At 40.5% G+C, this 27,930-nt stretch overlaps 1 protein-coding gene across 6 annotated transcripts in view; it reads left to right on the plus strand.

Moving 5' to 3' along the window:
- The window catches only part of LOC124795113 (protein nessun dorma-like), a 224,006-nt gene that overhangs the window by 159,756 nt on the left and 36,320 nt on the right, over positions 1 to 27,930 (plus strand). For 5 of the 6 annotated variants that reach the window (XM_047258968.1, XM_047258965.1, XM_047258969.1 and 2 more), the window contains one exon: positions 2,277 to 2,429. The exons of the other annotated variant lie outside the window; for it this stretch is intronic. In XM_047258968.1, the coding sequence (XP_047114924.1) occupies positions 2,277 to 2,429 (153 nt within the window). The remainder of the gene's footprint in view (positions 1 to 2,276; positions 2,430 to 27,930) is intronic. 6 annotated transcript variants of the gene reach the window in all.

Consider the following 27,930-nt stretch of genomic DNA (forward strand, 5'->3'; position numbering starts at 1 on the left):
AGAATGCAGCACGACTACAGCAACTAATTGAAAATAGCTGTGCAATTATGAAAATGAGATAAATGGAGCCTGCAACATTCCAAGAACGATAATAAGCCGAGCACGTCACTGTCTTTGTCTACGTGGACATCATATTGAACATGTATGTAGTTGAATGAACTGCGGGTCCCTTCATGTTGTTGCTTTCCGAGAAGAATTAATTGTGTGTCGTGCTTGTGATCCCTATTATACTTCATAACTCTGAAATAAAGCAATTTCAGAAAAAAACTTTATTTAATGTTTTACTTTTATTTTCATGCATACATTACACCCACAAAGTGTGTACAGTTTGAATCACCCTGCATAATTGTGTATACTTCGACTGGTTTATACTTGTTAATAACTTTTGGATGATCTGAACTTCTGGAGAGAAAAAGACCACTGTTCATTAGCCTGAATCTTAATGTCTTTTTTAAGTCCAGTTCAGCTGGTCTTTATTTACTTGAGTGAGATCCGTTTTAATACTTCACTTCAAAGTTTTAAATGTATTTATTGTGTGCACTATGAAGAATTAGTAAGGCCAGTGCGTACTGACTGCCAAAATAGCAAAAATCCATGTTCTCTGCAGGACAGGCCATCTTCCGTGGCATACTGTACACAAAAAATTTGTCTACATTAAATCTGTAACTGACAGCACCCCCAGTTAAAACAACTGTAATCCTGCCACTTAGGAAAAAAGCCTTCCACTTAAGATTGGATTCCCACAAATGCCACATAAGCAGAGGTTAGTAGTTCATCTTCAAATAAGGTGAAGAACTTGCCAGAGAATTTTCTGGAATTCTCTTCATCTGACACACAAACAAAGCAGATAAACCTTATTGTCCATCTTACTCTGAATTACCTTTTCTTGTCACCTGAAATGATAAGTATTTTGTCTAAATATTTCTATACTCTTCTTTGTTTGATCTAGTTCACTCCCTTCATTATTCCTTCGGTCACTAATTGAGTTTTTATTCAATTGGATATATCACTGATGCAGTATCACAGAATACTTCATAACCAGAGGCAGGAAGTTTAGGCATTATAAATCATTAAAATAGGTGGGTAAAAAGGCTTTATCAGTTGATAAAATAAACAGTAAAATGCAGTACAGAAAAACTTAACATTAGTCGTATTTATTTACTTGATTGTACTATTCGGTCAGTCAGTGAACATATTTGTGTTGACACCATGTTGTATAATATTTTTAAAGTAACTTTCAAGTTGCAAACAAAATGACATTTGTACTTGAGAGAAAAATTAAAATTTTTCTTGAAACCCTAGGTGTTATTGTGCCTTACTTGTTTATTGGTTGCACATGACAATGTCAAATGCAATCTTGAATATTCTATAGACGCCTTGAGTCTCCTGTCAAATAACCCGAGAAAATGACCCCTCAGTATCTGCAGAGGTAACTGGAGAGATGTTGACTCACATAGGGGCAGATCAGTCAGTCATCCAGATTGTCACTCCTGCAACTTTGAAAATGCTGCTGTCCCTCTTACGAATCCATGTTTGTTGGCCTCTGCACAGTAACTGCCTTTTGTTGTTGTACCTACAGTACAACTATTTGTATCACTGAGGCAGTCAAGCTACTCCACCTGGGCAAGGTCCATGCTATATGGACGGCTTCTCGGTATGTTGTCCCATATAGTCAATATTTTCGACTTGTGATAGTGTTTTTCTTGCAACTAGAACTTACAAGGTTTTAAGTTTGCTCAGAAACATTTTACATTTGTGATTGAGGAATCTTTAATTCACTAAAATTCAGTGCTACAAAATTAAAAAATTAAATTAAAAATGTAACTCCATCCACCAACAAAAAATATTTGGGAAAAAGTTGGCAAAAAAGTAGCCCTGCATAGGAAATATATCAGAGTGAAGACCTGCTTCTAGTTAATCTTTCCTGCTGAGGAACACACAGATGTTAATTCCATTGAGATGGCCTGTGTGATACTGTGGCCACGCAGTTGCAATACCTCCTACTCGGCACAGTACAGTGGCTTGAATCTCTGCTCGTATCTGTGCTCTGCTAATCAGTTTCCTTTCCACTCTTCTAATCTTGTCTCTCTTTCTTCTTTTGTGCCTGTAATATTTTATAACATATTCCTTTGTCTCCTTTCCCTTACCCCTGTTTATTTGTCTGTCTAAGGCACCTTTGTTGCTATGTTTCCACTGAGGTAACTCTGTGTGATGTGTATTCACTCCATGTCTTGTGCAATTTCTTCATTATAATTAGAATATGTTATCCATTCCAGGACTGTGTTAGCTGTGAAACAGATAAATCCAAATGTCCAGAGCAAAACGCAAGGCAAAGAAATTTTTTTAGTCTGGCGTGGAGGTTCACTATGTGATTACATTGATATTCTGTCAAAAGTAAAGGATCATGTTGACTCGGATGCTTTCCTGAAGTAAGTATGTTAGGTATAGGAAATCTGTAAGTAGAAGATGATTACTATAGTGTTCCGATTGACTTTTTTCAGTAATGTGATGGGCAGTCATCCACATTAGGAACTACATTTGAAACACAATACAACATTGTTGGGAAAACTACATTTGTCGTAGCTGACACCTCATACAGTAGGAGTCTTTTTGTTTGTCATCTTTGATCTGTATTGTAATTGTCATAGAATAAACAATTTTGAGGATCTGTCTTCCCAGCAATATGTTGCACGTGAATTTAATTCATTACTAAGTCAACGTATAACCTCTTAAAAGAATTAATGGAGTTTATTTTTTATTTACACGTCAAGTTCCGTAGGACCAAATTGAGGAACAAATCTCCAAGGTCATGGAATGTGTCAGTACATGAAATTACAACATAAAAGTAATTACAGATAAAAATAAATGTTCATGAACCTGAAAAAAGTCAGTCCATAAGTTAAGTAAACACTATCAGCAATACAATAAGAATCAGCTTAATTTTTCAAGGAACTCGTCGACAGAATAGGAGGAGTGACCCATGAGGAAACTCTTCAGTTTCGATTTGAAAGCGAGTGGATTACTGCTAAGATTTTTGAATTCAAGTGGCAACTTATTGAAAATGGATGCAGCAGTATACTGCACACCTTTTTGCACAAGAGTTAAGGAAGCCTGATCCAAATGCACGTTTGATTTCTGCCGAGTATTAACAGAGTGAAAGCTGCCTATTCTTGGGAATAAACTAATATTGGTAACAAGAAACGACAATAAGGAATATACATATTGATAGGCCAATGTCAAAATACCCAAACTCGTGAGCAGACCTCGACAAGAGGTTCGTGAACTCACACCACTTATTGCCTGAACCGCCTGTTTCTGAGCCACAAATATCCTTGTAGAATGGGAAGAGTTACCACAAAATATAATACCATACGACATAAGTGAATGAAAATAAGCAAAGTAGACTAATTTTCGTGTAGAAGTATCTCTCACTTCTGATACCCTTCGAATAGTAAAAATGGCAGTATTACATCTCTGAACAAGATCCCGAATGTGGGATTTCCAAGACAGCTTGCTATCAATCTGAACAACTAGAAATTTGAACTGTTAAGTTTCACTAATCATATGCCCATTCTGTGAAATTAAAACGTCAGATTTTGTTGAATTGTGTGTTAGAAACTGTAAAAACTGAGCCTTACTGTGATTTAACATTAGTTTATTTTCTACAAGCCATGAACTGAGGTCATGTACTGCACTATTTGAAACTGAGCCAATGTTGCACACAACATCTTTTACTACCATGCTAGTGTCATCAGCAAACAGAAATATTTTAGAGTTACCTGTAATACTAGAGGGCATATCATTTATATAAATAAGGAACAGGAGTGGCCCCAACACTGATCCTTGGGGCAACCCCCACTTGACAGTATCCCACTCAGACCCCACATCACAGCTGTTATCAACATTGTGAATAATGACCTTTTGCTGCCTGTTGCTAAAGTAAGAGGTGAGGCAATTGTGAGCTACTCCCCATATTCCATAATGGTCCAACTTCTGGAGCAATATTTTGTGATAACACAATCAAATGCCTTAGTTAAATAAAAAAATACGCCAAGCATTCGAAACTTTTTGTTTAGCCCATCCAGTACCTCACAGAGAAAAGAGAATATAGCATTTTCAGTTGTTAAACGACTTCTAAAGGCGAACTGTACATTTGATAGCAAATCGTGTGATATAAAATGATCAATTATCCTTACATACATAGCCTTTTCAATAACTTTTGCAAACACTGATGGCATAGAAATAGGTCTAAAATTATCTACATTATCTCTTTCACCCTTTTTATAAAGCGGCTTTACTATTGAGTACTTTAATCGCTCAGGAAACTGACCATTCCTAAAGGAAAAATTACAAATATGGCTAAATACAGGGCTAACATGTGCATCACAGTACTTTAATATTCTGCTAGACACTCCATCATAGCCATGAGAGTCCTTAATCTTCAGTGATTTAATTATTGACTCAATCTCCGTCTTGTCTGTATCACAGAGGAGTATTTCAGACGTCAATCTCCGAGAGGCATTTGCGAAGAAATTTATTTGATTTCCTGTAGAAACTAAATTTTTATTTAATTCACCAGCAATGTTCAGAAAATGATTGTTAAATACTTACATATATCTGATTTATCAGTAACAGAAATATTACTGCGAACTTACTTTATATTGTCGACCTTGTGCTGCTGACCAGACACTTCCTACACAACTGACCATATGGTTTTAATTTTATGCTGTGAATTAGCTATTCTATTTGCATACCACATACTCTTTGCCTTCTTAATAACATTTTTGAGCACCTTACAATACTGTTTGTAATGGGCCACTGTAGTGTGATTGTGACTACTTCGACCATTTTGATATAATTCCCGCTTTATTCTACATGATATCCCTATCCCACTAGTCAGCCACCCGGGCTGCCCATTAATGCTAGTACCCTGTTTAGAATGTTCTAACGAAAAGCAACTCTCAAAGAGCATGAGAAATGTGTTAAGGAAAGCATTGTATTTATCATCTATGTTATCGGCACTATAAAGATCCTACCACTCTTCTTCCTTGACAAGTTTAAAAAAATACTCTATTGCTCTTGAATTAACTTTCTATGTTGTTTGTAATTAAATATGACATTGGTTTGAGTACAAAAGCCTTTTAGTTTTAAAATTTGTGTATCATGGTCTGAAAGGCCATTCACAATTTTACTAACAGAATGCCCATCTAGTAATGAAAAATGAATAAACATATTGTCTATGGCTGTGCTACTGCTCCCCTGCACCTTAGTTGGAAAAAACGCAGTTGATGTTCAATAGGTTACAGCTGCAGGAAGAGATCTGTGAAGTTTCCACATTTATAAAGTACCGTCTGTTCAGAAACTGATAATGATTTATCACTAGTATCCGTGCAGCGTAAATTGTTGTTGTTTTACTCTCATGAGTTACCGTATTTCATATACGTTCTGAGTTACCGTATTTCATATACGTTCATTGTGATGGTTTGTTGAAAAAAATTCAAGATACTTGCTGAACTGGCGGAATGTATCTAAGAGGGATTTGGGTTGACAGTCAGTGTTCAGTTTTCAGACGTTTATTGGTATGGCGAACAACAACAACAACTACAACAACAACTGGAAATTTACTGTTTTAGCCAAAACATGAAGAATTATGGAACACAGTTAATAAAGATGAGACCAATGTACAGCAAAAATTATCTTAAATATGTTTAACTGTAAATTCAAACAATGGAATATAACAATATTATGAAAAGTGAAGTAGCTACTCACCGTATAGTGGACACACACACACACACACACACACACACACACACACACACACACACACACACACACACAACTGCAGTCTCAGACAGCTAATACCACACTGCTAGCAGCAGCATCAGTGCATGATGGTACTGGCGAGTGGGTGGGGATAAGGTGGAGGCTGGGGTGGGGAGGAGGAGGGATAGTAGGGTAGCGGTGGTGGACTGTGACATCATGCAGGTTAGTGGAGGGCAGGGGAGGGAACAGGAAAAGGGCTGGATGGATGAGGACAGGAGGACAGTGACTAATGAGAGTTGAGGCCAGGAGGGTTATGGGGATGTAGTATTTATTGCAGGGAAAGTTCCCACCCATGCAGTTCAGGAAAGCTGGTATTGGTGGGAAGGATCCATAGGGCACAGACTGTGAGGAAGTCATTGAAATGGAGTTTGTCATGTTTGGCCTGGTTCAGCAACAGAGTGATCCACTTGTTTCTTGGCCACAGTTTGTCGGTGCCCATTCATGTGCACAGACAGCTTGTTGGTTGTCATGCCCACATAGAATTCAGCACAGTCGTTGCAGTTCAGCATGTAGATTACGTGACTGGTTTCACTGGTAGCCCTGCCTTTGATTGGATGGGTGATGTTTGTGACCAAAGTGGAGTAGGTGGTGGTGGGAGGATGTATGGGACAGGCCTTGCATCTAGGTCTGTCACAGAGGTATGAGCGATGAGTTAAGGGGTTGGGAGCAGGGGTTGTGTAGGGGTGAACGAGTATATTGAGTAAGTTCGGTGGACTGCGGAATACCATTGTGGGAGGAGTGGAAAGGATAGTGGGCAAGATATTTTTCATTTCAGGGCATGACGAGATGTGGTTGAAACCCTGGCAGAAAATGTAATTCAGTTGCTCCATTCCTACGTGGGACTGAGTTACGAGGGGAATGCTCCTCTGTGGCCAGATGGTGGGATTTTGGGAGGTGATGGGAGACAAGAAAGATAAGGCATGGGGGATTTCTTTTGGTGCATAGTTGGGAGGATGATTACGGTCTGTGAAGGCTTCAGTGAGGCCCTTGGTATATATTTCGAGGTACTGCTCATCACTGCAGATGAGATGACCGTGGGTGGCTATCTGTATGGACGGGGCTTCTTGGTATGGAATGGGAGGCAGCTGTCGAAGCGGAGATACTGATATAGCCAATTTTGAGATGGAGGTCAACCTCTAGGAAGGTGGTGTGTTGGGTTGATTAGGACCAGGTGAAGCAAAGGGGGGAGAAGTTGTTGAGATTCTGGAGGAATGTGGGTAGGGTGTCCTCACCCTCGATCCAGAACACAAAGATGTCATCAGTGTATCTGAACCAGGTGAGGTGTTTAGGTTGTTGGTGTGGAATCAGTCGAGCGTTGGGAAAGGTACTGTTCAATAGTGTAAAGTCCTCGGGCATTAGGGATGTCAGTGTAAAGGAAGGTGGCATCAATAGTGATGAGCAGGACACTGTGTGGTGAAGGTAGAGGAACTGTGGATAGTCAATAGAGAAGATGGTTGGTATCTTTTATACAGGAGGGTACGTTCTGGGTAATAGGTTGAAGGTGACTTCACGCCAACTTTAGTGAGTTTTTGCCTTTCGCTTTCATCGACTTCCTCAGATTTCATCTTGTTTCCACCTGTTGCATATGTTTCATCCTTCTCGTGACTTTTCACACATATTGTGGTGTATTTTTGCGATTTTTTTCGGATGTAATTCTATGTTACTTATGTAATTTTTCACATTTTTCCACCACCGTGGATCCTTGCTCCTTCCATTTGTGTCAGTACAGACATGTACCCATATCCTTAGCCAGAACCAAGTCCCACATGCTGTTCCTAGGTTGTTGCTTAGCTCATGGATTCCTCCCAAATAACCTTACCATCAAACCACCAGTCTCCGGCCTCCACCCCTTCTTCCACAATGACCTCCAACTCTTCAGATTCCTCCAATTGTTAGACCTCACCAACATAATCCTGCAAAACCATCAACCAAGACCAAACCTCCTTCCAGTACCTCCTTTCCATCTGCAAAATTCTCCTGCTATGCAATCCTGAATTCCTGGAACCCCCCACCCCCAGGAACTAGAACAACATTCACGTCACCTCAAAAAGCTGTTCTCATTGCTCACTTCATACTCCCATCTTGGAGTACTACTGTCCACCACCTCTACAATGACCTCCAAACCTACCCCATGTCGCCTCATAGCTGACAAACCTTGTCTCACAGACTTACTACATTTACCTCACCCTCCAAAACTTCTTCCCACCACTACATAGAATCCAGAACCTAAACGTACCCATAACACAGTCATGAACTTTTCCTCCAGAAGCTTTGGCCCCACAAAAATATTTGTCCTTTCCAAAGGCCTCACTTTTGTCCCACTCCCAAATTCAATCATGTAGAACTCATTAAAGACCTTCTCTCCTTCTCCTGGTCCCTACAGTGGAAACACATTTTGGCCACCAACACTACCAATCAGACTCAACCAAAGACCAATGTTGAAACCTGCCTAACTTAGTTAACTCCTCCATTCTACTATGACCCACCCCAGTGTACCCCAAATCACCTCCTGTTAATCTTTCAGAATTTCTTATCCTCAAACTTTGCCTCAGAATCATTCTCCAAATCCCTCAACATGTAAACTAACCTTACATCCAGAGTAAGAACCACAGTCCACTATCTAAAAACTGATCCTGACCTTATAATTCTACATGCAGACAAAGGCTCGACCATTGTTGTTTTGAACCACAACGATTACCTGGTAGCAGGACTCTACCAGCTGACAGATACTTCCACCTACAAACCTTACCACAGTGACAACATTCCAGAAATCCAGCAGGATCTCCTGTCACTCCTCAAATCCTTAGGCCCATCCCAGAACCTCTCCCCAGAGTCCATCTCTCTGGTCACCCCTAGCACTCCTCGTACTCCTACCTTCTATATGCTTCCTAATGTCCATAAACCCAATCACCCAGGATGCCCCATTGTGGCCAATTACTGTGCCCGCACTGAGAGAATCTCTGCTCTCACCGAGCAACACCTTCAACCTATTACCTGGACCCTACCGTCTTATATAAATGATACCAACCATTTCCTCCATCGATTCTCCACAGTTCTTGTCCATGTACCACATAGTGCCCTACTCGTCGCTATAGATGCCATCTCACTTTACATGAACATCCCTAAAGGCTGCTGTCCGGCCACAAAGGAAACCTACACAAGATACTTGACCACCCCTACACAATCCCAGCTCTCAACCCCTTACCTCATTGCGCACACCCCTGTAATAGACCTACATGCAAGACCTGTCCCATACATCCTTCCAGCACCACCTACTCCAGTCAGGTCACAAAAATCACCTGTCCCATCAAAGGCCTGTGGTTCGTGATCTACAAGCTGAACTGCAGCCACTGTGTTGCGTTATATGTGGGCATGACAATCAACAAGCTATCTGTCCGCAAGAATGGTCACTGACAAACTGTGGCCAAGAAACAAGTGGACTACCCTGTTGCTGAGCACACTGCAAACATGACATCCTTCATTTCAATGACTGCTTCACAGCCTGTGTTGTATGGATCCTTCCCACCACCACAAGCTTTTCTGAATTTCGCTGGTGTGAACTTTCCCTGCAGTAGCCCCTACATTCCCGTAACCCTCCTGGTCTCAAGCTTCGTTAGTGATTTTTTTCACCCGTCAAACCCTTCCATGTTCCCATCCCAGCACTACACAGCCCTCATTCCACCATCATACCCAGTCTTTTTATTTTTCTCCTTTTCCACAACCCTCCCCCCTCTTTTCCTTCGTCTAACCTGCAGCACCTCACTGTCTGCCACCCTGTACTGGTTGTTACATTACTGGTTTCTTAAATTAATGAAGAATTGAAACTTCCTGGCAGATTAAAACTGTGTGCCCGACCGAGACTCGAACACGGGACCTTTGCCTTTCGCGGGCATGTGCTCATTCTGGGAACTGAAGAATTGTTTGTAGAACCTTGTGCGGTATAGTGTGGGTGGACAGCACTCCGGTCCAGTTGTTCAGTGGTGTTCGTCTGGACCCTTGCTCACATCAGAATCCCAGGAAATGAACTTGCTGACAGCCTGGCCAAAGAGGCTACACGGAAACCACTTCTGGAGATGGGAATCCTAATAACTAACGTGCGTTCGTTATTACGCCACAAGATTTTTCAACTTTGGGAGACGGAATGGCAAAATCTCAGTACACACAACAAACTGCGAGCCATTAAGGGGACCACAAATGTGTGGAAGTCCTCAATGAGGGCCTCTCGCAGGGACTCCTTGGTTCTCTGCCAGCTCCGCGTTGGCCGTGCCTGGGCGACCCACTGCTACCTCCTGCGCCATGAAGATCCACCTTAGTGTCGGTGCGGCGCCCGGTTGACAGTGGCCCATATTCTTCTGCTCTGTCCTTCTTTGGTTGCCGGACTCGTTATCATTGACTTTAGCAGACAATGCGTCATCGACTGATTTGGTTTTACATTTCATCCGTGAGGGTGGGTTTTATCATTCGACCTGAGTTTTAGCATATGTCCTTTGTCCGTCTGTGTCTTCCACCTTGTGCTAGGGTGGAGGTTTTAATGTGTTGCAGTGTAGCTGGTTTTTCCTTTTTATTTTCATGGTTGGCCAGCCACCGTAATCTTCTTCCGTGTTTTACTCTCTTCTAACTGTTTTTTGCATCTCTGTTGTTTTCTTGTCCTCTTTTGTTTCTTTTAGTGTTCGTTGCATTTCCTTCGTTCTTGTGGTCTTTCCTTTCTTTCCGTTTGGTGTTATATGTCTTGTCTGTTTTATTCTCACACTTTTGGCATTGTTTTATCAGGAACAAGGGACTGATGACCTCATTATTTCGTCCCTTTGCCTCTCTTTTAAACCAACCAACAGCAGTCTCACCACGTGCTATTGGTTACCATTCAATAAGCTATTTGAATGGGTATAATAAGTCCAGTCCCAGCACAATTTCAGCACGAATTTGTTAGTAGTTGCTGAAAGATTACATACCCAATAACTGCAGATCTCGTTTGACTAGGGGGTTTCATCGTTTTCTTTGTCTGCAAAATGATCATTCCATATTTTATAAGAATTACAGTCTGTTTAATTGAATGAGCAAGATTTCCAAAATTATGAGATTTGTTATTCTCAAATTGTCAGGTTGGGTGACTTGTATTGTCTCCTAGCATCATCATTAAAATAACATCCCTCATTTATTAAGTTTACATATTTTTCAAATCTTTATATATTGTACAGTTACTTAAACAAGCACATCAGAATCATGAAATCTAATGGTGTAAAAGAATTAAGTGACAATCAGTCTAGATGCAAAATCACTTTGCATGATATATGTTACACAGCTTAATATGGTGATTGTAATTTGTTCCTGTGACTGTATCTCACAACATTTCGTCTTTCCAGTAAAATTCTTTCCAGAGAAAGGCATGTTTGTAGGCTCAGTTTGTTCTTTTCTCAATATACGGCTTCAAAAAAACATGTTGTAGTGCTAGTTCCCATCTGTGGACTTCTGAGAAACTGATGTGTGGGGGAAGAATCCAGATGGCACGTGTAGTGAAACAAGCACCGAGGTCATGACTGTCATGTTACACAGCATGCTCTGCAACAGTATATTGTGTGTTGCCTGTATACACCCTCTGCCTATGCCCATTCATCCTGATTGACAACTGTGTGGTAGTCATGCTTATTTAAAAGGCGTAACCACTGTTTGGTCTGTATACACCCTCTGCTTATGCCCATTCATCCTGACTGATAACGGGATGGTAGTCATGCCGATGTAAAAGGCGTAACCACTGTTTCGCTTGTCCCCAACAATCAGTCTTTCCTTCTCGTCCCATCTGGTAAGTCTCCCGTGACGTGGAGTTCTGTGTAACTTTTCTGATTTGTACCCCTTTCCCTAAGCCTCCTCAGTCCTTTTCCTTTACCCCTCTTCCTTTCCCTTCAATTCTTCTGCTAGCAGAAGAAGCCAGTGGGTCCAAAATCTTGTAAAACTAAAAACCTTTTGTGTGTGTGTTCCCGTGCTGCCGCTTGGTGAGTAGATTTTTTATCAATCCATTTACATTATATGGATGTTTGGATTGATTACAGTACTAGGACTGACCCTGCTTATTGTATATTAGATGCTAGCCTGATTACATAAATGATAAACAATAGTGGACGTAAGATAGTGTTATGAAACTCCTTAAATGAGTTTTTCCCTCCTCAGAGTAATCTCCTCTGTTTGCATTGGCTGAATTACCACGTGCAACTTTCTCAGCATTCTTTTGGTTAGATACGACATTATCCATCAATTCACTATACTATCAGTTCTGTAAAACATCAGTTTATTTAGGAGAATATTATGATCCATGCTGTCAGATATCTTAAATAGGTCACATAATATACCACCCAGTGCTATTTTGTTACTTGATGCTTATATAATTTTGTTAGTGAACATGTAAGTGGCAGTTTCAGTTGGGCAACACTTCTGAGATCCAAACAGTTACTCATTGTAGACTCTACTGTTTTTTGGGTGGGATGCCATTCTAAAATGCATCACCTTCTAAAAGACTTTGGAAAGTGATGTCAGTAGAGAGAATGGCTGGTAGTTATTGACATTTCTCCTGTAACCATTTCGTATTTTATTGTAGAGATGTTTAACAATGGCATATTTCAATTCCTATGGGAAAAATGTCCTGGCTTAGTAATGTAGAATTAGTACATCAAATCCAGATGAGCTTTTAGTTTTGAGAGACTATTAATTGTCTTAATGTCAAAAGGAGAGGTTGGTGAGGCATTCACGTAACTGTATTTTATGTGAGTTGCTTTTCCAGCAGACAGCCTTGATTTTTCTCCTAAACTGTATGTTCCTGTGTTTACAACAATGTAAGGGATAGATTCCTAATCACCATAAAGATGACCCGTTGAGTGCAGGGGGTACTCTGTAAAGACTGTCACACATGCAGCTATCGGCCAAAGCCTTCCTCAGCAAAGAAAATATACACACATTTCAACAAGCAAGCACACCTTACACACACTTTGCCACCACCATCGGCAACTCTGACCAATAGCTTTAGCTGATAGCAGCGTGTGTAACAGTCCTTTCACTGTGCCTGTCTGCACTCAGTGTGTCATCTTTACAAAATGAGTAGCAATCTGCCCTATTCTTTACACTGCTGTAATTTCAACCTGTAGTTTCTATTATTTGTTCCTGTTTCCCACTGTATTTAAGATACAATTGTTGAAGACATCTGCTATCTGTGACTTATCATTTTTCATTTAAGTCTGTAGTGATGTTATCGTGTTCTGTGTCCTGTTGTATTGTCTGTTATGTAGGAGTTAATTAGTTATTTTCATGTTCCACAAATCATTTGCATAATTAATTGTGATGTTGTTGGACAAGTCATTTTTAATTCACATTACACATTCACATTTAATCAAGTGGTTAAGAGGTTTTGAGATTCCTTTTAAGCACACTTTAGTAACTGCACTTGGCATCAACTAAAAGACTTGCAATATGGCAGGAACAAGACTTTTGGTCAGATGAATACAAGGTTATAAAAACAAAATCAAATAGGGGTAATGCAGGATTAGGTTTAATAATGAATAAAAAAATAGGAGTGCGGGTAAGCTACTAAAAACAGCATAGTGAACACATTATTGTGGCCAAGGTAGACATTAAGCCCACACCTACTACAGTAGTACAAGTTTGTATGTCAACTAGCTCTGCAGATGATGAAGACATTGATGAAATGTATGATGGGATAAAAGAAATTATTCAGGTAGTGAAGGGAGACGAAAATTTAACAGTCATGGGTGACTGGAATTCGACAGTAGGAAAAGGAAGAGAAGGAAACGTAGTAGGTGAATATGGATTGGGGCTAAGAAATAAAAGAGGAACCTGCCTGGTAAAATTTTGCACAGAGCATAACTTAATCATAGCTAACACTTGGTTCAAGAATCATAAAAGAATGTTGTATACATGGAAGAAACCTGGAGATACTAGAAGGTTTCAGATAGGTTATATAACGGTAAGACAGAGATTTAGGAACCAGATTTCAAATTTTAAGACATTTCCAGGGCAGATGTGGACTCTGACCACAATCTATTGCTAATGAACTATAGATTAAAACTGAATAAACTGCAAAAAGGTGGGAATTTAAGGAGATGGGACCTGGACAAACTGAAAGAACCAGAGGTTGTACAGAGTTTCAGGGAGAGCATAAGGGAGCAATTGACAGGAATGGGGCAAAGAAATACAGTAGAAGAAGAATGGGTAGATTTGAGGAATGAAATAGTGAAGGCAGCAGAGGATCAAGTAGGTAAAATGACGAGGGCTAGTAGAAATCCTTGGGTAAACGAAGAGATACTGAATTTAATTGATGAAAGGAGAAAATACAAAAATGCAGTAAGTGAAGCAGGCTAAAAGGAATACAGACGTCTCAAAAATGAGATCGACAGGAAGTGCAAAATGGCTAAGCAGGGATGGCTAGAGGACAAATGTAAGGATGTAGAGGCTTGTCTCACTAGGGGTAAGATAGATACTGCCTACAGGAAAATTAAAGAGACCTTTAGAGAAAAGAGAACGACTTGCATGAATATCAAGAGCTCAGATGGAAACCCAGTTCTAAGCAAAGAAGGGAAAGCAGAAAGGTGGAAGGAGTATGTAGAGGGTCTATACAAGGGCGATGTTCTTGAGGACAATATTACGGAAATGGACGAGGAGGTAGATGAAGATGAAATGGGAGATATGATACTGCGTGAAGAGTTTGACAGAGCACCGAAAGACCTAAGTCGAAACAAGGCCCCCGGAGTAGACAACATTCCATTAGAACTACTGACAGCCTTGGGAGAGCCAGTCCTGACAAAACTCTACCATCTGGTGAGCAAGATGTATGAGACAGGCGAAATTCCCTCAGACTTAAAGAAGAATATAATAATTCCAATCCCAAAGAAAGCAGGTGTTGACAGATGTGAAAATTACTGAACTATCAGTTTAATAAGTCACAGCTGCAAAATACTAACGCGAATTATTTACAGACGAATTGAAAAACTGGTAGAAGCCGACCTCGGGGAAGATCAGTTTGGGTTCCGTAGAAATGTTGGAACACGTGAGGCAATACTGACCTTACGACTTATCTTAGAAGGAAGATTAAGGAAAGGCAAACCTACGTTTCTAGCATTTGTAGACTTAGAGAAATCTTTTGACAATGTTGACTGGAATACTCTCTTTCAAATTCTGAAGGTGGCAGGGGTAAAATACAGAGAGCGAAAGGCTATTTACAATTTGTACAGAAACCAGATGGCAGTTATAAGAGTCGAGGGACATGAAAGGGAAGCAGTGGTTGAGAAGGGAGTGAGACAGGGTTGTAGCCTCTCCCCGATGTTATTCAATCTGTATATTGAGCAAGCAGTGAATGAAACAAAAGAAAAATTAGGAGAAGGTATTAGAATCCATGGAGAAGAAATAAAAACTTTGAGGTTCGCCGATGACACTGTAATTCTGTCAGAGACAGCAAAGGACTTGGAAGAGCAGTTGAACGGAATGGACAGTGTCTTGAAAGGAGGATATAAGATGAACATCGACAAAAGCAAAATGAGGATAATGGAATGTAGTCTAATTAAGTCGGGTAATGCTGAGGGAATTAGATTAGGAAATGAGCTACTTAAAGTAGTAAAGGAGTTTTGCTATTTGGGGAGCAAAATAACTGATGATGGTCGAAGTAGAGAGGATATAAAATGTAGACTGGCAATGGCAAGGAAAGTGTTTCTGAAGAAGAGAAATTTGTTAACATCGAGTATAGATTTCAGTGTCAGGAAGTCGTTTCTGAAAGTATTTGTATGGAGTGTAGCCATGTATGGAAGTGAAACGTGGACGATAAATTGTTTAGACAAGAAGGGAATAGAAGCTTTCGAAATGTGGTGCTACAGAAGAATGTTGAAGATTAGATGGGTAGATCACATAACTTATGAGGAGGTATTGAATAGAATTGGGGAGGAGTTTGTGGCACAACTTGACTAGAAGAAGGGATCGGTTGGTACTGGAGGGCAGCGTGGAGGGTAAAAATCGTAGAGGGAGACCAAGAGGTGAATACACTAAGCAGATTCAGAAGGATGTAGGCTGCAGTAGGTGCTGGGAGATGAAGAAGCTTGCACAGGATAGAGTAGCATGGAGAGCTGCATCAAACCAGTCTCAGGACTGAAGACCACAACAACAACAACAACAACAACAACAATGTGGCAGCCGAACTCTGAAGGGGATATCCTGGCCAATAAATGCCATATGATTATTCCAGTAACTGCACTGGGCATGCCATCTCATCTGCATGAAAATTTTTACTTTAACATATATATCACCTTGCATACTTCCTACTCACCCATCTCCACAAATTCAGACTCTGTACAATGAGTGATCTGAGACGTGGTTTTGGTCTGTGGATCTAGGACATGACTTAGATGGTCAATAAAAGTTATCTCATTGTTAAAAGTTTTTCACAGTTTCACAATCATGTCACATGTTGAATGGTCCTGTGTTCATCTTCTTGGGAATTTGTATGGTATTTGTCAATCAGCTCACAGAATGCTTTGTTTATATTATCAGACTGCGGTATTGGTTCACTACTAAACTGCTTCATACGATTAAAAGTTTTCTTTGCTCTATTGTATTTTTCCTTAAAGTCTGCAGAGTAGTATTAATTCCTGGACTGTATGTTGAATAGACAGATTAGGTGACATAGGAGGGGGAGTGTTCCTTGCAATTGACAAAAATCTTGTCTCTATTGAGCTTGAATTTGAGTGTGATAGTATCTGGTAGCATATAACAGGTCTAAGTGGAATCAAGTTAATTGTTGAATGTCTTGACTGGCCATCCAATCCTGCTACACACAACAGTCCTAGAGTCATTTAAGGAAAGTCTGTGGTGAGGGGTTGAAAATACCCAGATCATGCAATATTATATGGAAGCGAATTGTACCTACCAAGTATAGACTGGGACATCTATGGGTTCATCGCAGGGGTACAGACAGACAGTGTTGTGAGGTACTTTTGAACACAGTTTTCCGAAAACTGCCTTGAGCAGCTAGTTCGACAGCTCACATGCAATGGAAATATTATAGACTTTGAGACTGTACATTTGTAGCATAAGAATGTATGTTTGGAGCACAGCATTGTATGATAATGAAATATGTATTGTGGGTAAGCCAGAAAAAAAGAGAATCAAAGCATTTGAGACAGGATGGTAGGACATATGTTAAGCCATCACAAAATAACTTCCATGGTACTAAAGGGAGCTCTAGAGGGTAAAAACTATAAAGGAAAACAGAGATTGGAATACATCCAGCAAATAATCAAGGGTGTAGGTTGCAAGTGCTACTCTGAGATGTGGCGGGCCAAATCAACCAATTGGAAGGCTGGTGACAAAAAACCATTGACAGGCGTGACATCATCGATGGCATCAGTAGAGATATAGGGATTAGTGACCATGATGTCATCATAGTGACCATGGTTACTAAGACTATGAGAGAATTTCTGCTAGAAAGAGCAGATACCCAGTTGTTAGTATCCCACTTAGACAATGAATTGACATCATTTGGTTCCAGTATGATGGATGTAGAGGAATTATGGACAAAGTTGACACAGACTGTAAATTGTGCTGTGGAGAAGTGTGTGCCATGTAAGCTAGAGATGGGCAAAACTTTTCTTTTCAGAGATCAGATCAGACCTGGTCTTTCACTGGAATGAACTAGCTGTTATTCATGACTCAGCACTCACCATTCACTCACAAAAGTAACTAAAAGGAAGGTACATTGCCCTTTTAAGTCAGGTCTCTAAATCTGTTGTTGTTGTTGTGGTCTTCAGTCCTGAGACTGGTTTGATGCAGCTCTCCATGCTACTCTATCCTGTGCAAGCTTCTTCATCTCCCAGTAACTACTGCAACCTACATCCTTCTGAATCTGCTTAGTGTATTCATCTCTTGGTCTCCCTCTAAGATTTATACCCTCCACGCTGCCCTCCAATACTAAATTGGTGATCCCTTGATGCCTCAGAACATGTCCTACCAACCGATCCCTTCTTCTAGTCAAGTTGTGCCACAAATTTCTCTTCTCCCCAATCCTATTCAATACCTCCTCATTAGTTATGTGATCTACCCATCTAATCTTCAGCACTCTTCTGTAGCACCACATTTCAAAAGCTTCTATTCTCTTCATGTCCAAACTATTTATTGTCCATGTTTCACTTCCATACATGGCTACACTCCATACAAATACTTTCAGAAAAGACTTCCTGACACTTAAATCAATACTCGATGTTAACAAATCTGTATTTTTATACAGATTTTAATACAGATAATTTTAATAATCTCTAAATCTATATTTTTATCTAATTTGGTTCTACTGTGAAAGAACATTTAAAAAGGAGTAATAATTTTGTGTTATGTCCCTAGTAATTTTCAGATACAAAAGTTTTAATTTTATCTGCTGTAAAAATTATAAATATTACAACAAAATCTTAAATTTTTTGATCAAGTAGAAAAATTTTAAGAATGAAGACTGATTCTTGCTATATTTTAATCCTATTATTGTAAAAAAAAAAATCAATATAAAAATTATTACAACTGTTTGAAGCGTACCTGCAATCATCATTTAGTCAGTATTACCATATATGTTCGCATAAAGGAAAAATTAATCAATATTGTCATTCATAAATAAAATTTTACCCTTTTTAGTTGACGTGAGTCTCTTTCTTTTCTTAGTACACATTTGCCCTGCTTTTGAAAATACAGGGTGGAGGAAAATTGTGTCACAAAATTTTAACCCTGGATAGTTGATGCCAGTAGGAACTAAAATTACTAATGTTGTGTAGGTCGATAATGCACAATTTTTACACTATGGAAGCTTGACGCCACACACTCCAATGGCTGCGGGATGCCCCTGTTGCCGAATGCTCTGGACAAAGCATGACCGCGAATGCTTTGCCTTCCGTAGATTGTGATGTATCCAAGGTGGCCCGCATGCTTTGTGGTAGCGCGCCAACTTTCCATTCTGGGGGCCTTGGGGAGAACCTGCTGGGGTCTCGACACATCCATTGTAGTTTCATGATAAGACGTACTCTGAACAAACCCATAAACAGCTGTTAGTTCATGTTTGTAAAGTCTCTTACAAATTGTGTTGGCTCTGAGAAAAGGACTTTTTTTGTAGATAGGACATTGTTTACTTAAAGCAGGTGCTCGAACTGGCAACCCTCTGATGCAACACAAGCTTGGTAACGTTGAACGGTGTTCTGCCGAACTCTTTCAAAGATTCCTGTCATTGTCCTGATGTGATCGGCAGCATGTTGAATGCCATTCATTAATTCTTATTCATTTCTAGGTGGTTCACGTCTGGATGGGTGAACTAGAACCTTGAGAAATCCCTACAGGAAAAAGTCCGGTGGCGTGAGGTCTGGTGATTGTGGGAGCCATGTCCTACAGGCATCTCTGCCAATTACCCATCCGTCGAAGAGTTCACTTAAATATCTGCACACAGCACGACTGTTATGTGCGGACGCTTTATCATGCCGCAACCACATGCGTAGCTGTGTGTCCAGGGGAACATCTTCCAGTATGCCGGGTAGGGTGTCTTGCAAAAAGTTAAAGTAATTTGTCTTGGTGAGTCGAGGAGGTAGACAGACAGGCCCAATCAGATGGTCACCCCCAATGCCTGCTCAAATGTTGAGTGAAAATTGTTCCTGGTGTCCATGGATGTACGTAATGCGAGGATTTCCGCTTGCCCAGTAATGAACGTTTTGAGTGTTGTAGAGGCCATCCCGATGGAAGGTGCACTTGTCGATAAACAACACAATGGTGGAGAAGTCGAGATCTCGTGCAACACATTGCAGAAACCACCGGCAAAACACTAAATTGTGTTCATAGTCCGCCACAGGATTTAGATCTTGGACAGGGTGGAAACTAAATGGATGCTGGCCATCATCCCTCAAAATCACCCAGACTAACCAATGAGTGACCCCCATGTCATGTCCAACTGCTCGAGTACTTGTTGTAGGTGTTTCCTTGAACCACTCGGGAATAGTCTTTTCAAATGCAGCATCCCGTCGTGTTCTAGGTCTTCCAGCATCACCGTGATATCTTGCTGATGAACCTAATTTGCTGTAAACGTTTGTGGTTGTGGGTGGAGTCTTGCTGGGTAACGTTCCTCATACAACCATAGAGTTTCATGCACATTACTGTCAGCTAGTCCAGAAACAAAAACCATAGCTCGTTCTTCTTCAAACGAATACTGTGCCACCACGCTTACTGTACGACTAAATTGCAGGTAACATGTGTGCTCTGAAGAGAAGCTTACATGTGAACGCCTCTGATGTGAGGTGGAGACAAACAGCAAGACCTATTCAACACATGTGCTTATCATGTTGGGTCAGTGATGGGGCGAGGGACATTTGTATGTGTGAACTGCAACCATAGCGCTGCCTGTCAACCGACGAATGGCGACGGGACAATCCCATGGCCAATTGGAGTGCGTGGCACCAAGTTTCTGTAGTTTAAAAATTGTACGTTGTTGACCTACAAAACGTCAGTAATTTTGGTTCCTACTGACTTCAGTTATCCAGGTTTAAAATTTCATGACACAATTTTTCTCCAACCTGTATTCGTTCATAGGCCACTGATGTTGCTGTGATACATAATACTTTTAGAACCAACTGATACAGTGCAGGTCACTGCAATTTTCTTGTTTCCAGTGGTTTAAGGAATTGCTTGTTTCTAGGCAAATATCCCTCCACTAAACATTTGTTCAGTTTGACAATTGATGTACTTTCTGGGGTGTGACTTGCTTGAAGCTATTAGTTCCATAGAACTCCCCCCACGTTGAAGAAGTTTCATATGTTACAGTGGTAACTGGTTAAGAAATGAGATCTATTTTGAACAACCAATGCTTTTATTTCTTCAGTAGCCTTCATGTTGCAGTCCTGAAATCTTTTGTCATCTGAAAATCCTTGGTTGGATTGGGGTCCAGTAATGTTACCTGACTAATGAGTTCGTAGCTGGAGATAGTCCCGAACCACTCTGCTAACCCTTTAAGAAAATTAACGAATGACTGTTTCTTGAAGACATTCTTTATTTTTGTCTTTAAAAGAGTTTAGTTGCCATTCCATTAATCTTGACGATATTTTCATTTTTTTTCTCTGAGGACACTTCTTTGGTTACCTTATTGAAAACTTTGAAAATCTTTAAAGCCTGTTGCATTTTCTGCCAGTCTGTACCTTTTAAGTTTAAGGTGATCAATTTTCCTCATAAAATAGCGAGGCAAGAAATTATGGGGGTCTTCATTTACAGTAAATCTTCGGAACATTTTGTAAGTAGAGGTCCATGTGGTTGGGACATCTTATTTCAATTTGTCAGCCTTTTTTTTTAAGCAAAGGATCTCTCCTTAAGAAAGATAACAACTCGTTTAACACCGTCAACGGTTTTCTGTATAGACTTCTGAGTTGTATGTTGCGCAGTGAGCTTTAAAGAATGTGCAAAGCGTTGAACATGTGGAAGTTTCAGAAGCATGGAAGTTAATTTCATATTTGACGCATTTTCTGTTATTGTGGAAGTGATTTTAAATTTTTATTGTACTGGGATAACAGACTTCATCCAGTTTGGGATGTTTTCTGCAGTGTGTTTGTCTCAGGTCTGATGATGAGCCAGAAGCCATGGCAATTTTCTGCTGACAGTAGTGGCATTTTCCGTTTTCTTCCCTTTTGGTAAAGTGGCACCAAACATTACTTATAATTCTTCTAGACGAAGGCAATGTGGGCGACATATTGTTACACAGCACTGAAAATACACTGGTAAAATTAAAATATTTGCTATTAACACAGCCCTTTTAAATTGTAAAAGCTTAGCAAGAACAAATATGCATGTAACACATTCTATAAGCAGAAGTTATAGATTAGGATATACAACATTGTGACCTACGAAACCTAGATCTACAAGCGTGAAGTTTGTATCATATACAATAAGGTCTAAAATAGTCATAGTGGTTGCCTGATAATATGCAAGGACTTTTCTGCTGAGGATAAAAATTTGAGTAATGTGATATCCGAATTTGGATTACATAGTGCATGAACAGGAGATGGCAGGATAATGGTGCTGATAAAGGCTGGAAAAAAGCAGTGCAAATGAACTCTAAAGCCTGTGCTTTAGGAGCTACAAACTTGTATACTTATGCATCCACTATGTCTACCAGTGTGTCTGTCTTGTTACTGTAGAACATAGTTGGCCATCACTTTCAACTTATTTCAGTGAACTTAACCACATATTTCATAATACCAATATCCATGTCTTTCTTCTTATGAATATTAACACCTGGCTCAAGCCAAACTTTCTCTCCAGTTCCCTAAATATTGACTCCACCGTCCTAAGACACCATAAAAGTAATGGGTGAGCAGATGGAGTAGTGGCATACAAACACTTTGACTTTTTACCAACTGTGCTACTAACTTCCAATGGTAATGAAGACAAACAAGTCAAATATATGTTCATAAACTTCAAATCCAATAAGAAAATTTGCCTAATGTGCATTCCCTACAGACCTCCAAAAGTAGTAGGTATAGCCTGTTTCAAAACTGATCTTTCAAACGTCGAATCAATGTAAAAGCGTACAAATAATGCTAGGAACACTAACATAAATATTCTGATTCTTCACTGTGAAATTCAAGTGTGTAAATTCTTCTTCAAATGAAACAATATTTCAACTTGCATCTACCCATAGTGCAGCCTATAGTCAGGCCCCCTACACATATATTTGCCACAAGATCCGCAAGTAAAGAAATTTGTAACAGGGATATCAGCTCACATCATCATATTCATTACTTACTCTCTAAAATATGCAAGGAATAAACTCTGCCAACTTTCAGAGACTTTAAGTGTATCAGTGTACCTGAACTTGCAGTGGAGGCACAAGAGATAATTTGGGAGATGATTTCCATACCATTACTGGATGTGAAAGAACAGCTCCTTGGATTTGCTACCAAACTAACTCTATTACACAATGAAATGCTCCCCAAGACCAAACACCTGAAGGGAAAACCTGCACCTTGGCTGGTGGAAGAGTTGAAATGGTTCACAAATCTTGAAGACACTGCACACCGGACTTACAAACGGCCTCCTACCCTTGAAAATACAATTGATTACAAGCAGAAAACGAACAAAGTCAGTCAGTCTGAGAGAAATGATAACTTAAGATGTGCCAATACATTAATCTAAAACATAAACACCAGATGCTCTATGCAAAGCTTGTGGGATCTAGGGAAGAGAAGGCAAAGTAAAAGCTGCAGCTGATCCTATTTTCCCAACCAAGGAACTAAACCAGTACATGACTTTAGCGGTGAACTCCATTGAACCGCAAACAAAACATAGATTTGCTGATTATGTCATGGAGCTAAATGATTCTTTCTTGAGCTCACAATGCTGTCGAAAAATCCTTCAGCTCAGCATTTACTGTATACAGCAGCATCGCAGTCCAAATGATCAAGCTTATTGTTGACCTACTACTGCTCATTATAATTACTGCTCCATAGAACTTGAAGCTCTTGCCTGGACAACACAGCAGGAACAATTGTTCCCATCAGAATATAAACACTAGAGATGTGATTCCTTAGAAGAGTAGCTGGGTACATTCTGTCTGACGGGGGAGTGAATGTAGACATCAGAAAACAACTGAGAGTGAAAAACTTCAACTGGAAGAATTATGTCCTGAAAGTGGCAGCGACAGATTAGGTTAAATGAATAAACAAAAAATTAAACATAATATATAGGCTGCCCCAGGGTGAATGATCAATATTCAGGGATATGAGAGGAACGATCTTCTGGAGCAGAAGACTTCATGTGGACATATGCACTATTGTGAATGGTTTCGGAGATAGAACGTATTTAATGTACATTGTTACTTATTTTCTTTATTTTTCAGTACACTGTCATTGTTTACAATGTACCATAGTAGCGTAGACAAAGTCAAGACTAGTAATTTGATATAGGACACGTGGTCTATCAAGTGGGGGAAACTACCACAAACTGGCTTACCTGCACCTCAACGCAAGTACGTTGCACGAGATTTTCCATATTCTCTCGCTCTTTTCACGCAACCTGTAAATCCTCAGGAAAAAGTTAATTAGACCTTTTTAAGGGAAATTTAATTTAGTCCTGCGACAAGTTTTCACTAGAGACAGCGGATTTCATGTTATTCAGGAAGAACATACAAAAGTAACTTTACATAAGTTCCTTCTCAGAAACCATTTGGAATAGGGCACATGTCCATATTTAGTTTTTTGCTTTTAATTATCATTCCTGTCATATCTCTGAATACTGACCATTTCTCCTGAGACAGCCTTTATGCATGGACTATCATACACGTTAAAATAGTTTTGTGTTTTACATACCGTCATATCCACCAGTAGTAATTAAAACCTGTATAAAGAATACCAATACACCGACAACAGCAACTATAAATGCAACAGACACAGAAGAAGACATAATAGTACATCTACCAGGAACACGGACACAACAAGGAAACAGAAGAACAACAAAACAAGAAGATGACGACTGGAACAACTCAAATAAGGATACAAAGAATAAAGAGACGAACTCGGATGGAGAGGTGTTCATTCAAGAAAGTATGTTGCAAGCTGTATCACTGTGCCAAAAGTGCAGCAATCAGAGTGACACCTGAAGTCGCCGTGTGGTCTGCTCCGTTGCAGTCTTGTCTGTGAGAGGGATGGCGCAATGAGCTACCTTGCAATTCGATCAGTGAGAATGGTGGGGGAGCAATGAGCTAGTGAGCTACTTTGCAATCCGATCCCTGAGAATGGTGGGGGGTAGTGAGCTAGAGAGACTGCTTACGGTCCGATCAGTGAGAGTGGTGGTGATTGCTGAGCTGTTGGGAGGGGAGTGATGCCTGGATCATTTTGCAGTATGCTCCGAAGGCAGCTTTTATGCTCATTACTCACACATTCCGAGTGTGATGCTAAGTCAAAGGATAAGAATAACAACTCAGTCCAAAGTATGAAAACGTTTATTGAGCTTCTGATATTTGAGACATTCTTCTGAAATCAAGAGCAGAAACATAATTCTGGAAGTGTTTTCTGCATTAATGTGTTGTACTGAAGCATCATTGGTTGTCTGCCTTGATAGCTGCACGGTCAGCGCTTCGGATTGTGAAGTAAAGGGCCCTAGGTTCAGTTCCTGGTTGGGTCAAAATTTTGTTTTCCACTCGGGAGTGGGTGTTGTGTTATGCTTACTTGCATGTCGTCATAATTGGTATTGCTGTTGAGATGGCTGAATGGTTACTGCCCGGCAACCAGTAAATTGGAGGAGGGGGGGGGGGGGGGGGTGGAGCTTTCTTTATTTTCTCTTTTCATGAATGAGAAAAACTTGTAAGGTATGCAAATCCATGAGTGCACAAGGTCGACAACACATTTTTTGTAGCTTGGGAAACGTCTTCTTAAGGATGTGGAGTAGGGCACCATTGCAACAGCCTAGTGCAAAATTTTCGTCCTGCTCACTACAACCAAGAGAGATACATTTTGAAATCAGATGAGCTGCCATTCATTTTTTCCAAATTATCCATCATCCACTCTTTAGAAAGATTGGGCTCTTTGAATCAATTCAGGAGCGGACTACCTATCTCTAGTGTAAGTGCATTAAGGAATGAAAGCACTTACCGCGGACAAAATACAGGGAGAAACCAGCCGTATACTGACAAAGGCAAAGTTACCAGCATCCAACACGACCAGGGCTCAGCGCAACAGCCTTCGAGCCCTACGTAATGATGAAAACATTGTGGTACTTCCTGCTGAGAAGGGCGATGCCGCTGCTGTAATTATGGAGTTCGAGGACTGTGATACGAACATCTGTGCGGTACTGAACGAAGATATTTATCGGAATCTCCCACGCGACCTGAGATCAAGAATTGTAAGAAAAACATCAGAACTTCTTAAGCGATCACCTACTGCTTATGGTATACCGAAGATACACAAGGACGGGATGCCATTTTGCCTTATTGTGTCTACAATAGGTTCTCCAACATACAATCTGGCGAAGTACCGGGCCAAGCTCCTCACTCCACATGTGGGACACTGCGAACATCATATAAAAAACTCAGTAGAATTTATCAGCAGAATCAACCGTGTACGCCTTAGTGAGGATGATATAATGGTCAGTTTTGATGTAGTGGCGCTGTTTATGAATGTGTCTATCAAAGACACTTTGGACTTAATTTCCCAGTACATGGTTGAGCTATTTAGGCACACTCTTACGTCCTCCTATTTCGGGTACAACGGCCAGCATTACGATCAGACAGATGGTGTAGCAATGCGTAGTGCATTGGCTCCAGCTCTTACAAACTTCTTCATGGAGAATTTTGAGGATATTGCCATAGATACTGCACCATTGAAGCCGAAGTGTTTCTTTTGATATGTTGACAACACATTCATCATTTGGCCACACGGACGTGAGAAACTAGACAAGTTTTTGGAATACCTCAATGGCATTGACAGTAATATCCAGTTCACCATGGAGGTGGAAAAAGATAATGCATTTCACTTCCTCAACGTCCTTGTCCACCGTAATCGAAATGGGCGCCTAGGACACAGTGTCTATAGAAAACCCACCCACACAGACCTGCACCTGCACCTGCACGCCACCAGCCATCATCATCCAGCACAGAAGCGCGCAGATTACAAACATTGGTGCATTGTGCAAGAGTAATATCAGATGACGATAACCTGCCCCATGAACTGAACCACCTACACAAGGTTTTCAGGAATAACGGCTACAGCGCCCATCAAGTGAAAGAAGTGATTTCTGGGAAATATCAGAATAAGACCACCGACGAAGAGCAGGAAAACAAACTTGCTTTGCTGCCATTCTGAGTCTCTGTGTTGGGCAAGATAAGCTGCCTGTTGATAGGACACAAGATCAAATCAATCTTCAGGCCTCCAACAAAATTCCGTCACTTACTGAGATCAGTTAAAGACGCAGTAGGTCTCAGAACACCTGGAGTCTACGAAATACCTTGTGAGTGTGGCCAGAAGTACATCGGATAAACAGTGCCCACTGTGGAACAACACAGGAAAGAACACGAGAGGTATTATCGCCTATGCTATACAGAGAAATCTGCGTTAGCTGAGCATGCATTAGAAAACGGTCACCACGTAAAATTTAACGATACCTCTGTCGTCGCTCGCACTAACGGCTTCTGGGACAGTTTAATAAAGGAAGCTATTGTAATAAAAATTACCGCAAACACCCTGAATAGAGATGGTGGCTTGCAGCTCAGCACTGCGTCGGATCCAGCGATTGGAGAGGGCTCATTGAACGCCGACTCAAAACATGCCCATATATGGCAATGTCACGGGCACCAGTGACATCACAGCGGGCAGTTAGCGTATATAAGGACGCTCCAACAGCCCACTGGCAGTCATACCACTTGACAATGGCCAAGGAGTGCTTGGCCGAAAGCTGGTGTAGTTGTAAGCAATTGACAAGTTGGAAACCCGAGAACATTGTATTCCATGTTATCACCGCAAGACTCTTCATTCATACGTTTCACATGATGCCCCGCTGCAGAGTATAAACTTAGGTACGACCATACGGAATAGGTATATGTGAGTGGCTCAAAGAGTTAAATAACAGAAACCAGTACATTGTCCTCGACAGGGAGTACTCATCAGAATTCCTCCTGGGAAGTGTGAAAGTGGATAGGACCACTGTTACTTTCTGTATACATAAATGATCTGGCAGGCAGGATGAGCAGCAATCTGCGGCTGTTTGCTGATAATGCTGTGGTATACAGGAAGATGTCATCGTTGAGTGACCAGCAAATGATACAGGATGACGTAGACAAAATGTCTAATTGTGCGATGAATGGCAGCTCTAAATGAAGAAAAATGTAAGTTAATGTAATTGGTTAGGAAAAGTAAACCCGTAATTTTCGAATGCAGCATTAGTAGTGTGTTGCTCGACACAGTCATCTGGTTTAAATATCTGGGTATAACATTCCAAAGCGATATGAAATGGTACAAGCATGTAAGGACTGTAGTGGGGAGGGTGAGTTGGCTTTGGTTTATTCAGAGAATTTTAGAAAAGAGTGGTTCATCTGTAAAGGAGACCACATATAGGACACTTGTATGTGAC

This window comes from Schistocerca piceifrons, chromosome 4 (assembly GCF_021461385.2).
Source record: "Schistocerca piceifrons isolate TAMUIC-IGC-003096 chromosome 4, iqSchPice1.1, whole genome shotgun sequence".
Lineage (NCBI taxonomy): Eukaryota > Metazoa > Arthropoda > Insecta > Orthoptera > Acrididae > Schistocerca > Schistocerca piceifrons.